Source organism: Eretmochelys imbricata, chromosome 6 (assembly GCF_965152235.1).
Source record: "Eretmochelys imbricata isolate rEreImb1 chromosome 6, rEreImb1.hap1, whole genome shotgun sequence".
Classification (NCBI taxonomy): Eukaryota; Metazoa; Chordata; order Testudines; family Cheloniidae; genus Eretmochelys; species Eretmochelys imbricata.
Genome location: NC_135577.1, coordinates 72,270,106 through 72,287,464, shown reverse-complemented (window position 1 = coordinate 72,287,464; position 17,359 = coordinate 72,270,106). Strand labels below are relative to the sequence as shown.

At 45.8% G+C, this 17,359-nt stretch overlaps 1 protein-coding gene across 4 annotated transcripts; it reads left to right on the top strand.

Moving 5' to 3' along the window:
• Positions 1 to 101: 101 nt before the first annotated feature.
• On the top strand, positions 102 to 16,747 carry ZFYVE19 (zinc finger FYVE-type containing 19). 4 transcript variants are annotated; one of them, XM_077818874.1, is made up of 12 exons: positions 106 to 333; positions 737 to 1,058; positions 2,115 to 2,236; positions 3,927 to 3,980; positions 4,505 to 4,665; positions 5,747 to 5,892; positions 8,885 to 8,999; positions 9,729 to 9,938; positions 10,575 to 10,654; positions 11,283 to 11,393; positions 13,648 to 13,811; positions 16,157 to 16,747. In XM_077818874.1, the coding sequence occupies exons 2-12, from the start codon at positions 1,005 to 1,007 to the stop codon at positions 16,227 to 16,229; spliced, it is 1,290 nt and encodes a 429-aa protein (XP_077675000.1). In that variant the 5' UTR covers positions 106 to 333; positions 737 to 1,004; the 3' UTR covers positions 16,230 to 16,747. The 4 variants fall into 4 exon arrangements, with proteins under 4 accessions (XP_077675001.1, XP_077675000.1, XP_077675002.1 ...); XM_077818875.1 differs by lacking the exon at positions 11,283 to 11,393 and having other exon boundaries at positions 102 to 333; XM_077818876.1 differs by lacking the exon at positions 737 to 1,058 and having other exon boundaries at positions 109 to 333.
• The last annotated feature ends 612 nt before the right edge of the window (positions 16,748 to 17,359 follow it).

Sequence of the window (17,359 nt, the reverse complement as noted above, 5' to 3'; positions counted from 1 at the left end):
CTCTGCGCAGCAGGGGGTATGCGCATTGTCTTGGGACGTGTAGTTTTTTATAGTCCTGCGGAAGGGGATCGGACGGGGTGGAAGGACTACAACGTCCGTCGCGCCCTGCGCCGCCAGGGCTGTGTTCTTGGCTATCTCGGGTGTTGGTGGGATGTGAGCAGCAAAGTTTCCTAGCCGTAAGCGGCAGCATTACCCCTTCCGCTAGAGTCGGTGATGCGAAGGGCGGGGGCTCAAGAGGTGCAAAGCCCTGTGGCTTGGGAGCCGTGTACTGAGTCGAGTGGGGTTTGCACTGATGCAGCCTCTGCGTCCAGACTCTCGCTGTGATTACTGTTGGTACGCTACGGGTATAGTATTGCAGCTTTCCGGGGCACCTGATTTGGATTGGGAGCTTCTGGGACCTGGGATTTTTGTAATGTTGTGTGTTTGTATGTTGTGGAGCACTTTGTGCTGCCAAATACATAATAGTTTTATGGCAACGTATGTTAAAACAGGAATTAAATCTCTGCTTTGGAGAGGTGGCATCCTAAGTATGCAAACTTGTACAATACAAAGACAGTGGATGTTGTTATTGCTAATGGGCTTTGCAGAACAAGGCGATTTAGACTGGCGGTGATTTGGAGGAGATGGAGAGCACTTGGTGTGTCTTGTCCTTGCTTTGAGCTGTCAGAACATAGTCATGTAAGAGAACAGCAAATTATAATGTTATTTATTGTTAACAATAATGCTTTCATTAAAGGGTTGTCTGTAAAAGTTAAGCAAGGATCAGATCCTTTCTCCTCCTCTCTCTGCTGAAAGAATCTGGAACCATCGTTTCTACAACCAGGCGTGCAGCAAGTAAACTCTGAAATGCCATAATTCATCATTTTCCCCCAACGCGCTCCTCCCTCTGAAGGAGAAGAATATTCCAGGACAGCTCCATCTGGACAAATAGACAGCTTCCGGGGATAAACGATTTCTTTTTGATATATCTGTGAGAGAGTGAGTGTGTGTTCTCCATTAGCCCTATGGATAGAAGGTGTTATGGCTGTGCCTCCAAGTTTACCCTCTTCAGGAAAGAGGCAAGTCTTTCTTCAACACTGGATACAAGATCTGGCCCTAAAAAGCCAGTTAGGCAGGCAGCTGAGTGAGTTTCCTCGTGGCACCATTTGATCAATGCCATCTGAAACGCCAACAGTTTGAGGCTCCTCATATCAGAAATAGTAACCCCACTCCCACTCTCTGCTTTACATTGTACAGTTCAAACCTGCTGAGCTTCCTTGGCTCTAAGCACACGTTTTTTGTGTGTCAGTGTCATTGTTTTCCTTAATTGTATATTAATGACACAGGCATGTTAACCTCTCTGTGTTTAAAACATATAGGAATTGCTATAACACAGCAGTTCTGAAACTGTGGGTTGTTACCCCATTTTAATGGGGTCGCCAGGGCTCGTGTTAGACTTGCTAGGGTTTGGGGCCGAAGACAAAACCCAAGCCCCACCACCCAGGCCCAAAGCCCGACCCTCATCGTCTCGGGCGGCAGGGCTTGGGCTTTGGCTTTGGCTGTGGCTTTAGCCCTGGGTGGTGGGGCTCAGGCTACAGGCCCCTGTCCAGGGCTGAAGCTCTTGGGCTTTGCCTCCCCCAACCCAGGGTGGCGAGGCTCTAGCGGGCTCAGGCTTCAGTGCCCCCTCCTGGAGTCATGTAGTAATGTTTGTTGTCAGAAGAGGGTTGCGGTGCAATGAAGTTTGAGAATCACTGCTATAACAGTACAGACTTATGGTCCATGTAGTTCAATGTTCTCCAGATACTTCAGAAAAAAGAGTGACCCCCCCCCCACCCTCTTACTATACTAGGGGAAGAGATGGTATTCCTGATTCCAGCAGGTGATCAGCTTGTGTCCGAAAGGCTGATACTCTTACGCTGTTTAATCTAGCTAGTGTAGCTGCAACTACTATTCTTATTCATACAAATACTTAATTTTCTTTTTAAACTTACAAACTAGCACATATCATATCTCTGAAGTACTTTTGATGTGGAAGTTGCTCCTGCCTGGTGCACATCCAGAGAGATTCAGTGTATATTTCACAGTGTTGTTTCAGCCAGCCAATGAAACTCTTGCACTTCCTTGTTTCTTCTCAGTGTGGGTGCAAGAACTGTGGGCGGGCATTTTGCTCAGGCTGCCTTGGGTTCAGCGCCATTGTTCCCCGTTACGGGAATGCTCAGCAGAAGGTGTGCAAGCAGTGTCATGGGGAGCTAACCAGGTAAGGTGGGAGACTTGGGCACAGTCTGTGTGTTTATATACTCTTTTTTTGTTTGTTTGTTTGTTTCAGCCTCTGGTGTCACAATGCAGATTTTGATCCACTTCTCTTTTTATAACTCCACTTTACACAGCCACATGTATGCTGTCCATAAACTGAAATGCCAAACTAGTCCTTTACTGAGCTGTTACCATGTGGGTTTCAGTTCCAAGTATCCATACAACTGTATAGTACAGGGGTGGGCAAATTTTTGGCCCGAGGGCCACATCTGGGTATGGAAATTGTATGGCGGGCCATGAATGCCCACGAAATTGGGGTTGGGGTGCGGGAGGGGGTGAGGGCTCTGGCTGGGCGTGCGGGCTCCAGAGTGGGGCCAGAAATGAGGCATTCAGGAGGCTCTGGGCTGGGGCACAGGGTGGGGGTGAGGGCTCTGGCTAGGGGTGTGGGCTCTGGGGTGGGGCTGGGGATGAGGGGTTTGGGGTGAGGAGGGTGCTCCGGGTTGGACCGAGGAGTTTGGAGAGCGGGAGGGGGATCAGGGCTGGGGTAGGAGGTTGTGGTGCAGAGGGGTGGCTCAGGGGTGCAGGCTGTGGGCGGCACTTACCTCAAGTGGCTCCTGGAAGCAGCGGCATGTCCTCTCTCTGGCTCCTATGCAGAGGCGCGGCCACACGGCCAGACCATTGGCCATGGTTCCCAGCCAATGGGAGCTCCAGGGGCAGTGCTTGGGGTGGGGGCAGCGTGCAGAGCAGAGCCCCGTGGTCGCGCCTCCACATAGGAGCTGGAAGGGGGACATGCTGCAGCTTCCGGGAGCCGCGTGGAGCAGCTCCCAACCCTGCTCCCCGGCTGGAGCACTGGAGCGGGGCAAGCCCCAGACCCCGCTCCGCAGCAGGAGTTCAAGGGCTGGATTAAAATGGCTGGGGGCCGGATGCGGCCCACGGGCCATAGTTTGCCCACCCCTGGTATAGTAGCTGAGCAGCTTGGTGATAAGGTGATTGGAAGTGTTGTCACTAAATCAAAAAACAAACAAAAATAATCCACCTTCGCTGTTTCAGAGGCCTAGATGCCATGTATAATCTGAAGATTTAAAGTTTGTGGGATTGATTTGGTTGTAACAGAAAAAATATTCACAGTCTTCCTGCTTTGAAAGCCTCAGATGCACAGGAACAGGTTGCATAGTTAAGCACACAAATCAGGACATGCAGAGTTAAGATTAGCACATAATCAGGTAACTCAATATGTTGTAATATATAATTATTACATATAATTATAATAATTTGTATTCTATAACCATTTCTGTAATATATTATCTTGTATAATGATTGTATAATACATTTTAAAACATTTATGTTATATAATTTTGTATTTTGAAAGAGATGTAAGGCACATCTCTTTCCCAAGGCTTCCCACTGATCCTGAGCTAGGAGAACCCAGAGCCTTTGTCCCCAGGTCTCTTTCCATTTGCTGTCTCTTTCTAACTGCAGGCTGCTGCAGAGAGTGGTGTCTGTGCTCCTCTTATTGTGGAATACTGATGACATGTTTTAAACCAAGTAAATTTTTACTTTTTACGGCAATGAGTGCCATAGCCATGTGCATCATAATTTCTCTAGGTTTGAAAGAGAGAGGATGTGCGGTTGTAGCATTATCTGGACATCTGTCTCAGGTCTTTTACAGTGGGATGTTTGTTTTTGCTTTCCAGAGGAGTGTCTCGGACTAGTACAGCTAGATGGTCTCCACCAGAGAACTACAAAAAGTGAGTTTTGCTAGTTAGTCCAGCACATTTGAATCTTTAGGTGGATATTCTTTTGGTTCTTGGCTTCTCTGTTGAGATTGCCAACAAGAAGGTGGGCTTGTGACATGGACACTTCTCTGCTTGGAACTGGACTGAGAACAGCAGCTCTTTCAGTAAGGTCACCAAACAGCCACCTGATGGTAATGACTTTTGGCTGCTATACAGCAAGGCTGAATTCAAAACTGTGATCTAAAACTGAAAGGTTCCATGTTTCATTACTAATCATCTAGTCTACTTTTTGACCATTTTATATCAGTGCTTCTGTGAGAGGAATGGTTTTCCTTAGTCCTTGGGAGGATCTCTGCTTCCCCAGACCCAAATCCATCCTAGCAAAGTCAGGAGCAGGAATAAAAGAGTTTCCATATTCTGTCCTATATCATCTTTCCCTAAATAGCATGTTTGTAGAGGAGCTTGCAGAAGATGCCTTCATAATTCGTGTTCTAAGTGCCTGCTCCAAGTTATGCTTGTTTTTTCCCTCGTCACAGGCGTGTAGCAGCTCTTGAGGCCAAGCAGAACCAGCCGATGGGTCCGCAGAAAGGCCCAGTGAAACCCCGATGCCGGACAGGCTCCAAATATCAGGGGCTGTCAAAGGAGGATCGAGCTATTGCAGAGCGGCTGGAGAGGCTTAAGGAGGAAACAAAGCCCAGTGAGTTTCATAGTACGGTGTAAGCTTCCTGCATCTGAGCAGAGGTTCGGTTGCTGCTTCTGAGCTGTACAAATAGCAAGGGTGGACTGCGCACTCACAACAGTCGGTGCATTTGAGACTAACCTCCAGACATGGAAATTGATGGGAGAAAGCTGCCCCTGGGAGCCAAGTCCTGCCCATGCTATCAGAGCAGTGGGTACCTGGGCCCCATTCCCTGGGCTGCTGCTCTCCAGCGCACGCATTTTGCTGCCCTGGACCTCTGCTTTCTCACTGGTTTGCATGGTTCAGTCCTTATCTTGTATGTCTTGACACAGTGAAATAAGCTGCTTGTTTACATCTGTCCTGGGCATGTCCCTGGGCATAGTAATGTTAGGAACAAAGTGAAGCAGGGGACTGCACGTGGTGCTGTTAGTGTGTGGCCAAACTGTTGTGCAGAGGTCACACATGGGAACGCTTTGACTGAAGTACTGGTTCCTGCCAAGAGCAATGCAGGGCTCCATGGGACTACACTTTGCCCATTCCTGCTTCCAGGAACAAACAAAGGAAAGCTGATTTCAGCAGGCAGTTCTAGGATGCTCGAGTGGGAAACAGCAGCAATGGACTGTCTGGCTCCAAAGTGGGAGGTGGAACATGCATTTCACTTTCACTCCTCTAGTTAGGTTGGTGCCACAAACTTCATGTCTGGGAGATCTACAGGGGAGGAGGCAGTGGCTAGAATTAAGTGGTGGATGATAGCATTAGACCAGTGCCCTAATCATTTCAAGGTACATGAGTCACACAGTAGCAGAACTCTTGTATGTGGACATAGTAACTGAGTCACATTGCTGTTTTTATTGGGGTCCCATGGAGTAGACACCCTTTTTGGAAGAACACATTACAGCAATCAAGAAAATTTTAAGCAAACCACAGGGGATATTGGTCATGGCTCTGGCCAATTATCCCTGGCTGTGATCAGTGAAGTGAGGGAGGCTTTGCTTAGCTGTCCAGGGCCCCATTCTCGAAAGAAAAATATATTCCAAGACACTAAAACTATAAAAGCCATTTGCTTGCTGTAAACAAACAGAGTTGGTTTGAATTGCAGAGTCCATCCCATCTCAAGCTGAGATAGAATCTAGGCTTGCAGCACTGAAGGATGACCCCAGCAAACCCATTCCATCCACACAGGAAATGGAAGACCGTCTGGCTGCCCTGCAGGGAAGAGCCCTTCCAACCAAAACTCCCAGACCGGTAAGATCCCCTGGCCCCCTTATATCAGTTCTTGGGTTTCTCTATCTGAGGTCTTCCAGTAGTTGTAGTATCCCAAGAGATTTCAGAGGCATGAGAGGCCCTTCCTCCTGCTTCATCGATTCACGTCCACCTTGCTGCTCCAGAAATATGCTCATTAGCTCCCAGCTTGTAGTATAAGAGTCCATTGTCATGCTCCAGAATTGAACTAAGGGCACGTGTTCTTCAGCTTGATGAGGACTCAGAGATGGTGGGCCATTTGTGGCACTGTCTCACAACTGATTGTTAGTTTAGTTGAGAGAGGAGCTTCCCTCTCTGAGATTCAGGTGAGACTTTAACAGTTAGGCTGTTAGTTGTTTTATGTGGGTGGACCTGGCTTGAGGGGGAGCATTGTCTGGAGGTTAGAACCTGGCACCAGGAGTCAAGAGTCCAGGATTCTAGTCCCAGCTCTGCCATCAGCTTGCTTTGTAACTTGGAGAAGAAATGTGTGGCCTGATTTTCAGAAGTGCTGAGAACACACAACTCCTATTGAAGTCAAAGGAATCTGTGGGTGCTCCCCACCTCTGAATAGCGAGCTATTAACCTCTCTCTGCTGTAGTTTTTCCATCTATGAATAAAGGTGATAATACTTGCCTACTTCTGAAGGTTGATATGTTGTTCACTCGTGCTTTTAGATTCTTGCTTGAAAGCTGCTATATCAGCTCAAGGCATTCTTATTAAATAATGAAGCAATCAGATGAATGGCAACTTAAAAAAACCAGATTAATAATAACTAGTTTGGAGTGAGACAGGAAGAAATTTCCTCTTGAACCGTGGTAAATACGAGACTATGCTAGAAGTTCACTTGTCAAAAGAAAACAAACTTTTATGAACTGATCAATGAAGATAAAACGTGGCTTCTGTGTAGAGAGATGTCAGAAATGCCTTCCAGGAGCGTGGCACAGCATCCCAAACAGTGAATAGAGTGCCAAATGTTTAAAACAATATTTACATTGAGACACAGCTGGGTCACGTTTAACCCCAAATTTAGGTGGTGGTTGTTTGTATGTTTTAAAAAAAAAAAAAAAAAAAAAAAACTTTTCCAAAACTGAAGTAGGACATTTGCAAAAGTTTCCATAACTTAAAAAAAAAAAAAAAAGTGCTCCTCTACAATATTGACAGCTCAAATGTTGTAGCCTAGTGGTAGGAGACACAAACTTGAAAGTGAAACTGAGCAGGAATTAAAGTGAAGCTGGTTAGCATTCATTGCAACTTTCATTGCATACTGAGAGAAATGCAAAATAGATTAACAACGTCAAGTGTTGTTTAAAACATGAATGTGGACTTTTTTTTAAAAAAAAAAAAACCAACAACTTATTTTTAACTGGACAGGTTCCCCTTAATGATCCATATAAAATGTACTGGACTATTTCATATATATCCATATAAAGTGTACTGGACTATAGTGTATTTACATTTTATGGCCAAGATTTTTTTTAAAAATTGGTACTAACTTTAGCCTCCTAAGTCCATAACTAGTTGTAAGTGGCTTGATTTTCAAAGCTATCTGTTTATCTTAGGTAATTATATGTCCTTTATCACTGCAGTTTCTTTAATGTATTTATCCTCACAGCACCCCTGGGAGGTAGGGAAGTGTGATTATCTCCATTTTACAGGGGAAACAAAGGCTCAGAGAGATTAAAGGCTTGTCTACACGTAAAACACAAAGGCAGTACAGCTTTTCCACTGCAACACTTCAATGTAGACCAGAGGTGGGCAAACTATGGCCCGTGGGCCACTTCCATCCTGTGGGACTGTTCTGTCCGGCCCCTGAGCTCCCAACTGGGGAGGCTAGCCCCCGGCCCCTCCAGCGCTGTTCCCCCTCACCCGCAGCCATGCAGCAGTACGGCTTGCACCCACCCACCTCCCAGGCTTTCCAATAAGCCTGTCCTGCTGCTCTGAGTGGCATGGTAAGGGGGTGGGGAGGGGGGGTGTTGGATAAGGGGCAGGAGGTCCCAGGGGGCAGTCAGGGGACGGGGCGCTTGGATGGAGTGGAGGTTCTGGGGGGAGGGGGCGGTCAGGAGACAGGGAGTGAGGGGGTTGGATGGGGGCGGGGGTTCTGGGGGGAGGGCAGAGATTGGGGGTGTTGGATAGGGGCGGGGGTTCGGGGGGGGGCAGGGATTGAGGGTGTTGGATAGGGGGTGCGGTTAGCGGCAGGGGGTCCCAGGAGGGGGTGGTCAGGGGACAAGAAGCAGGGAGGGTTGGATGGGTTGGGAGTTCTGAAGGGGGCAGTCAGGGGGCGGGAAGTCGGAGGGATCGGATAGGGAGTGGGGGCCAGGCTGTTTGCAGAGGTAAAGCTTTCCATACCCGGCCCTCCATACCATTTAGCAACCCTGATGTGGCCCTCGGGCCACAAAGTTTGCCCACCCCTGATGTAGACACTACCTACGCTGACAAGAGGGATTCTCCTTTCGGCAAAGGTAATCCAGCTCCCTGAGAAATGGTAGCTAGGTTGATGGAAGAATTCTTCCATCAGCCTAGCACTGTCTATACTGGGATTTAGTTGTTGATTTTTCAATTTAGGGTCCTAGCCACTTTCTCTCCTTTTTCAAAACAATTTCCACTGACTTGTATGGTTGCCCAACAATTGTGAAAATTGGTCCACTTATTCTGGTGCCTAAATGTTGGGCGCAGTGTCACAGTAGAATCCGTATCAGAGCTGGGATTAGATCGCATCAGTTCCTGGCTCCCAGTTCTGTGCTTGGATTAGCCGGTTGACTTCAATAGAAGCTGTGCGAGCTCAACATCTCTGCAAATCAGGCCCAATGCGTGTCAAGTTGGGCACCCAAAAATGGAGGCACCTGGCATTACTGGACGCTTTTGGAAATTTTGGTCCTAATTAGGATAGTCTCATAATAGGTTACACAATTTTTCAGATTTTTCAATTTGTCTCCTTCCATCACCTGTTTAACACTCTCCTACAGCTTTCTCCAACGTGACCTCTCTCTTTTTCCAGGTGCACCAGCCCCCTGATACCAGAACCCAAGTCCAACAGTCTGATGATCTGTTGACCCAGCTGGCTGAGGAAGTTGCCATTGATGAGAGTTCTAGTCCAGGAGCCCAGCCTCAAGGTATCGGTTATCATTGGCCTCAAACAGTTTTCCTTAAGGACACTACATACACCATGATGTGTGTTCTAATGAGAAGGAAGCAGGTACCTCCGAAACCACCAGGCTTAAAAGTGTGCTAGTATCCTGCCTTATCCCTACCTCCCCCTTACCAACACACAATGTTGACCAAGAGCAGAAAACCAGACCTATGTTGATTTGTCATTGTCTCAGCCCGTGTGGTTATGTTTCCCCTTTCAATGGTAATCTTGTTGGATTATTTTTCTCTGTTTTTTTTTATGGTAGCCCAGTCTGGGGAGGAACAATTTTTAGAATTTCCAGTCCTTCCATGTTCTATTAGATGGTTCACATGGTGGTAGTCAAGATCTTGAGACGCTAGTCTGGCCAGAGCCATGCCCAACATCCCCTGTGGTTTGCTTAAAACTCTCTTGATTGCTGTAATGTGTTCTTCTCAAAAGGGGGTGTCTTCCATGGGACCCCAATAAAAACTGCACTGTGACTTAGTTACTATGTCCACATACAAGGGTCCTGCTACTGTGTGACTCATGTATCTTGAAACTCATCAGTAATTTTAGCTATGGAAAAGAGAGAGCTGTGCAGTAGAACAGCAGATTTCTCCACAGGATGAGACAAGAGTTCTGTTACTCTTAGCCCATTCTTTTAATGGCATGTGCTATGCCTGGAGGTGGTTGCCATTGTAACACCTACATGCTCTGTCTGGCTGTTTTCCAGCTGTTAATACCCAGACCCTGAATGATCTCAATCGGAGAAGTCAGAGTGGCATCAGCACTGCTGATCTGGACCCAAAACAGCTGGAGGAGGAGAAGAATAAACTTCTGGCAGAGGCTGCTGCTGAGCTGAGGGAGGAGAACACTAGGGAGGAGAAAATCCTAGAAGTTGCAAAGAGACTGGCAGCACTCAGAGGCCAGGACCCCGAAAAAGGTGAGTAATAGGAAGAAACACTAGCTTGTGCTGAAGAAGAAAAGGACGTTGTTAGCTTGGTGGTAACATCTCTTTGTCTTGTTGGGAGAAGTTGGTGCCTTTACATGAAGATTAACCTCCATTTAGCAATGGGAAGCAGTTACAGCTTGAGGGAATCACGTCTCTACTAGAAATGGACGGTCCCTTCATGACAGGATTTGGAGTCCAGTTGTTAAGCTGTATGGAGTAGTCCAGGATTATGAAAGCTAGGGGTTAAGGCCCATGGGTGAAGCTGTGTAGATTAACTCCCTTTGCCCCATACCCAGCCTACAGCTAATTCCAACGTGCCAAGACTTGTTTAATTATGCCCCTTAAAATACATTTTTTTCCTTCCTCCACCCCCAACTTCTAAAAATTTGAAAGAAAATGTTATCTCCGTTATACACAGACCCATCCCAAAAGGAGATGCCATTGTGCGTTCCCTTCAGTGTACCATCTGCTTTGCAAAAAAACAGTACTGGGTCGAGGGTTGTGATGCAAGATCAAATTCAACTCCCCATGCCGAGCACAGACAGTGTCTCTTGAGATGTGAAATGGCAACAGGTGCTATTCAAGTGTAGCTCACTGTAGCCTCATAACCTTCCACTCCTCTTGCAGTTACTCTGGAAGACTACAAGCTCCCTGACAGTGATGAGGAGCTGACGGAGGAAGAAGCCATTCAGCGAGTCCTAAAACAGGTCAGGATCAGCTGTTGGGACTCTGCTTGCTTTCCTTTTAAATAATCCTAGCATTTTTGTTACTTATTCAGTGTGCAATGACCCTGTTGTTTGTCCCTGGGCCAGGGTCTTGCTCTCTCAGATCTTTCACGTCTAAAACTAACTCCTCCTCAAAGTGGTTAGCAGAGCAGTTCTGTAGCCCAGCTGGCTAAGGTTGCAGACTATGTTCTGTCACTGTGTGCATCTGACTTGCCCTTTCTTGGTTCCTTCCTGTGTGGATATGCGACTTCCCTGTCTCAAGAGCCCCATGTATCTCTGGAGTTTGCCACAGAATGTAGGTCCTGCTAGCCGTGGAGTACGCAGGCCCGTGCCAGCCTCTTGTGTTTTTCCCTTTCATGCACACATTTTCTCTCTTTCCCCTTTCTCTCTTGATTGTTACTCATCTGATGTCCCTGCCCCTAAGCAGGAGATGATACAGTGCAGCTCACTTTATAAAGGCAGTTCTCCCTCCCTTCAGACCTCTTAGCTATAACATTTGGGCATCTCTAGAGAGTTTTGAGATTAAGAGAGGGGAAAGAAGTTTTGCTCCAGGAGAGAGGCTCACATAGGAGTTTGAAGCAAAAGACTTCTTGCTTTCTTTTGTTCCCAGCTCACACAGGAAGCAGCTCTGGATGAAGCAAGCGGCTTCAACATCCCTGCTGATCAGGCCACCCACCCAGCAACCTCACAGCAGAACACACCCAAGAAAGCAAAGCTAAAGGTCCGTGAGCCAGTCAAACCCTCTTGAAATGACCTGTTCCAGTTCCTGATACAACACAGCTTAGTGTAACGCAAATCTCAGTCCTGCTCTGAGGCTGCCTTACAATGGTATTTACTGTACTGGAAGTTCCCAAAACCAGAGCATGGCAAAGAGCTACCAACCAGCTTTCCCTAGGTTGGCAGGATGAGGAGGTGAATGTCTCAACTGGCTTTTCCAAGGCCAGCCAACACTGACTGTACTTTGCCCCTGCCCCCTGCTGGCAAGCTTTAACAGGGCTCTCTATCTGGAGCATGGCTCCCTGAAAACCAGCTATCTGCAGGACTGAATGGCACCCTCTGCAATCAGAGGACCTGGTTGGCATATAGCCAGCAGGGAAGATACAAGAGAAGGGATTCCTAACCCATCAGTGTAATTACACAGAACATAAACTACAGTCTGCTACTAGAGAGCCTGATCCTGCACTGCTGCGGTCAGTGGGAGCTTTTCCACTGGCTCCAATGGGTGTAGGATTAGGCCTGTAGAGAGCAGTAGTAATCAAGTAGCTCTTATAATGTCAGTGGAGGGAATTAGTAAAAGGATGCCATATATTCATGGCAATTCCAGCCTGTAGCATAGCAGCACGCACACGTTCTCTGTTACATGTCAGAAGAATGAAATGAATCTGTGATCTCCATGTAACTGAAGTATCCGTCCTCAGTGGCAAAACATCTTTTGATTACAGAAGTGATCAATGTGTCAGTGTTAAAGCTTTGTTACCCTGACCTTTCACGATCATTAGTGTGAATATAATTCTATTATTATAAAAACAAACTTACCATTAGAGCTGGGCCAAATTTTTTTGACCAAAAGATTTTGCAGATTTGTCTCATGTGCCAAATGGTTTTAGTTGTGGAAAAAAGAAAAACTCTCAGAAAACTGAAAAGTTTTTAGTTTTCTGACACTTTCAAAATGAAATGGTTTGACTTTTTTTATTCAAAACAACTTTTTCATTAGAAATTTCCTTTAATTTTATTTAAAAAAATAAAAACCTTAATCCTCTAAATCTAAAACAAAGTTTTTGTTTCAGGTAAAATTAAACATTTCATTCAACCTGAAACAAGATTGTTTTCAACTTTTTGGTTTTGTTAAAATGTTCAAAAGAATTTCGTTTTGGATCAACCTGATCCAAATTTTTTTTTTTTAATTGTAACTGCTACCAAATGGAAAAATCAGTTATTCACCCATCTCTATTTATTGTTTTGCTAGGAAACTGTTTTTGCAATCTTTGAAGAATGTTCTGACGCTTTCTCCAAATAGATATGTGGCTTCCGGAGTGCTAAGGTTCTCCCTATGGCTGCTTTGCACCATAAAAGAGTCAAGGCAGGTGAGGTAATATCTTTTATCGAACCAACTTCTGTTGGTGAAAGAGAGAAGCTTTCAAGGTCCGCAGAGCTCCTCTTCAGGGCTCTCTCATCAACAGAAGTTGGTCCAATAAAAGATATTACGTCATCCACCTTGTCTCTCTCATATCCTGGGAACAACAACACTGTTATCAGCGCAAGGGCAGTATAAATCTAAGGAGACCGATGGTCTCGTAGTTAAGGCATTGCACTTCGGAAATTTTGAGTTCCATTCTGAGCGCTACCACAGAATTTCTCTGTGACCCTGGGCAAGTCACAGAGCCTCTCTCTGTCTCGATTTCCCCATCTACAAAGTGGAGAGAGAGTAATACTTCCTTTCCCCCACCCCTTGTCTGTCTGGGCTGTTTAGACTGTAAGTTCTTTGCAGCAGGGATTGTCTCTTCTTGCCTGAACAGTGCCTTGCCCAGTGAGATCCTGGCTGGGGCCTCTAAGTATTGCTATTTGCCACAACAAAGATAATAACTGTAGGTGGATGATGTTGGTGACATCAAAGAAGTAGGAGAAACTATCTGCCTATCAGGAAGATAAAAGCATATGCAATCTGGGTGGGAGCATTTATTTTTTAGTTAGAGAATTAGGTAAATGCATGTGAAAACAAGTGCTTGGACTCCAGGCAAGATTGCTGTGCAGAGTTTGGTGTCTGCAAAGGTTGGACACCCTTGATGTAAAGACACTGAAGTAGTATATATGTAAGTGATGTATGTCTCTGTTCTGGACAGAATCACAATGTAAAAATCTTCCCCAGTTGCTGTCCCAGGTGAGACCATCCTCACCCAGCATAGTTCAGTCTAATTCTCCTAAATTATCCTAATCTGACCCCTGATTTTTATTTATCTGATTTATTCCGGTATTAGATCCAAGCTCCAACTGCCACAGCTAGTGCTAAGAAACCCAGCCCAATTGCTAAGGCAGAAGACAGTGATGATGAGGAGTTACCATGGTGTTGTATCTGCAACGAAAATGCCACATTGCGCTGCCATGACTGTGATGATGATCTCTACTGCCAGCGATGCTTCCGGTAACAGCGACAATGCCTTTAGGCAAGAGATACCCATCAAGCTGAAACCTAGTTCTCCATGCCAAGTTAGAATAACAGAAGTGTAAGATTAGAAGGGACCTCGAGAGGTCATCTAGTCCAGTCCCCTGCATTCATGGCAGGACTAAGTATTATCTAAACCATTTCTGACAGGTGATTGTCTAACCTGCTCTTAAAACTCCAATGACTGAGATTCCACAACCTCCCTAGGCAATTTATTCCAGTGCTTACCCACCCTGACAGTTAATTTTACCTCATGTCCAACCTAAACTGCCCTTGCTGCAATTTAAGGCTCATTGCTTCTTATCTTATCCTCAGAGGTTAAGGAGAACAATTTTTCTCCCTCCTCCTTGTAACAACCTTTTATGTTGCATGGTTTAGTGTGTGTTTCTTCCACTAAATGGAAGAGCCCCTAAGAGAAGGAGAAATTTGAGAAGTTCAAGAGTCAGATGGTTATCTCGGCCTTTCAGGATATAGTTTTATAGCACGATTAGCTAAACTAGCTAGCATGGAAGTACAAGCACTATCCTCATGCTTCAGAGCATAAACTGGGATCAGGAAAAAATGTTCCTTTTGTACTATAGTATTGTGTGCTCTAGGTGTATCATGGTGAGGATATTATGCCTTTTTCTGAAGCATGTTACACTAGCCACTGCTGAAGGCAAGATGCGCGAGACCATTGTTCAGGTTTGGCAATTCCTGTGGTTTGTTAAGGATATTGAAGGATTGGTCAGAACAGATTGTCACTGGCAGAGAGATCAGCTAGGAGGAAAGTGTGGGATCTACAAGGATAGAACCATGGCCTTAGACCATGTGAAATTTCCGTTTTTGTTTTTTTTTTTTAATCTGGTGGTTCCTGAAGCACTTGAAATTGGAGAGTCTCTACATGTTATGTACCAAAAGCTGCTAACTCTCAGTCGAGCAATGCAATAATTGCAACTTTAACTTTTAAACACCTAAGGCAGGGGTGGCCAACCTGAGCCTGAGAAGGAGCCAGAATTTACCAATGTATATTGCCAAAGAGCCACAGTAATAAGTCAGCGCCCGCCCACCATCAGCTCCACCCCCCATTCCCAGCACCTCCCACCCACCGGCGGTCCCACTGATCAGTGCCTCCCCCTCTCTCCCTGCACCTCCCGATCAGCTGTTTCGTGGTGTGCAGGAGGCTCTGGGGGGGAGGAGCAAGGTCATAGCAGGCTCAGGAGAGGGGCGATAAGGGGTGGAGTGGGGGCAGGGCCGGTGGCAGAGCCAGGGGTTGAGCAGTGAGCACCCCCTGGCACACAGGAAAGTTGGCACCTGTAGCTCCAGCCCCGGAGTCGGTGCCTGTACAAGGAGCCGCATATTAACTTCTGAAGAGCTGCAGGTGGCTCCGGAGCCACAGGTTGGCCACCCCTGACCTAAAGGGTTTGCATTCTGGCAGCATGTTATAAATCTCTGGTTTAAGAAGCTATTTTCCTTTGGCTTCTAATTTATTTTCATCATTATTTCTCTTTCTAAAGCACTGGAGTTGCTTGATTTCCAAGGGTAGTGTTGAATGGACAGTGACTAACTTGAAGTGTGAAACAGAAACCAGATGGTAGATTGAGATGATCTCTGATGTTCATTCTGTCATTTCATGGCCTGTTGGTGGTTCTGCAGAGACCAGTGCAATGGAGGGGGCGGTGCGAGAGAATATATTAAAATAATAAGGACATGCGTACCTGGTAATGCTAAATAAGGTTAAGGAAAAACACATCAGCCAGATAATGGAGCTGTAAGAGGCAGAGATGAGAAAAGCAGCAGAATGGCAGGGTATTAAATTAAATCAGCTGTACGCTGAAGATCAGGGTTTGTGTCTTCAGTCAATAAATAATCCTACCTGCCTGAAAATGAGCAGAAATTAATTGAGCTGGGATTTTGCCCTCTACATTTCATTTGCAGTGCCATATGCAACAGATTGTAATCACAGCTCTTATTGCATGTCTCTTACCCACTGTCCTGAGAATGTATCACTAATTACATGAACATTTCAGAGAGACCCTTTGTCATTTCTCTCTCCAGAAGTCAGAGGACAGAATGAAGTTTTCTAAATTAGCAGGCAGTCTTCCTCTCCATAAAGAACTTTCCAGGGCGATGTTAAAAAAAAAAAAAAAACCCTCAGCTGTCAGTCTTAATACAGCCAATGGTGGCCCAATGGAGAATTCCTCGGTTAGTTAAATGTGTCAGTGGGGATTATCTTTTGGTTGCATTAGTTGGATGAGGCTCTATGCAGCTGCTACTGCTGGGAAGGCCAGTCTGCACAACCTACCATTGCTAAACGCCATCTTCAATTCTTGTTTGCCTTTCAGGGAAGGCCATGATGAGCTTGACCGGAAGGAGCACCGGACATCTAGCTATCGTCCTCCTCGTAAGCAGAAATGAGTCCATGAGCTGTGGAAAGGGAAGAAGATGGAAAATGGAGATAAAGAGGGAGTTGTCAAGATGGGAAGAGTTCAGGCAGACATGCACTTGCTACCAAAACAGAGGACCTCTTGAACAATTCGAGGAACCTCTGTAATTCCAAAGAAGCTTGGCGAAAATGTGACACCCCTCCCCAAACATAGCCAGGGAAATATGGCTGGGAGTGAAGCATACGCTCTGCATACATGAGAGTTTAAACCAATGGAACATTAGAAAATGGATGAATTGGCATAAATGTAAATAGCATGAGTTTAAACCAGGGGGCATTTGGATGATGGTAAAGCCAGGGAAAGAGCATGAATTTAAGCCACTGTGAGGCTGCGTGATGAATAATTTCCTGCTTTTACTAATAATTTACACATTTTGTTCAAAAAAGATGACAAGGCAAGTTAAATTAAGAAAAGATAAAATTCTTCAAGGCTTGATCAGATATGTGATAAGAATCTCTGAAGTGTAATAAAGGAATGTGTATAGGGAAATCTCTTGAGAATTTTCAGAAATTGTCTTACAGGGTGTCATCCTGCAGTCATGCCCTATGACCTCAGTTCCAATGCCAGATGGATCAAAAAATGAAATGAAAGGCCTTGCTGTTTTTTGACATACTCTGTCTCGATTTGAGAGGCCGTGAGCTGACGTAAAACTGTAGTGTAGCATTTCTGGGGGCCTGCTAAACAGCAGCTGGGTTCAACCACAGTAGCGGCTGCATTTTATTGGTGGATGATGTCATTCCTGTATCTGAAAAGCATTCTGGAGTCCTTCAGGATGAAAGGTGCTTTGTCAATGTAAAATACTAATAATGAGCTGAATTCTGTTGTCAAATAGGTGTGTGAGAATTCTGTTGAAGTCAATGGGAGTTACACACATTTGTCTGAGAGCAGAATTTGGCCTGATACAATTATTAGAATCTCTGGTAGACTAAAGATACCACCCCCTGCTATCTCCACTACCCCCACATATTTCTGTTCCTATGAATGAATATGTTAAATGGAGCTCTATTCCTGCCCATCTCTGGTGCCTGTTCTTGTGCACGTCACAGATCCCTAAGACCAAAGTTGTTGGTCATGCACTGACCTGGCAAAATTCACTCTCGC

What these genes read in the sequence shown, in the direction of transcription:
- ZFYVE19 (XM_077818874.1), top strand. Translation starts at nt 1,005, where the DNA reads ATGGATAGAAGGTGTTATGGCTGTGCCTCCAAGTTTACCCTCTTCAGG. An exon ending in CAACCAAAACTCCCAGACCG is followed by an intron (nt 5,893 to 8,884) that starts GTAAGATCCCCT and finishes CTCTTTTTCCAG; the next exon opens with GTGCACCAGCCCCCTGATAC. An exon ending in CCAAGAAAGCAAAGCTAAAG is followed by an intron (nt 11,394 to 13,647) that starts GTCCGTGAGCCA and finishes TTCCGGTATTAG; the next exon opens with ATCCAAGCTCCAACTGCCAC.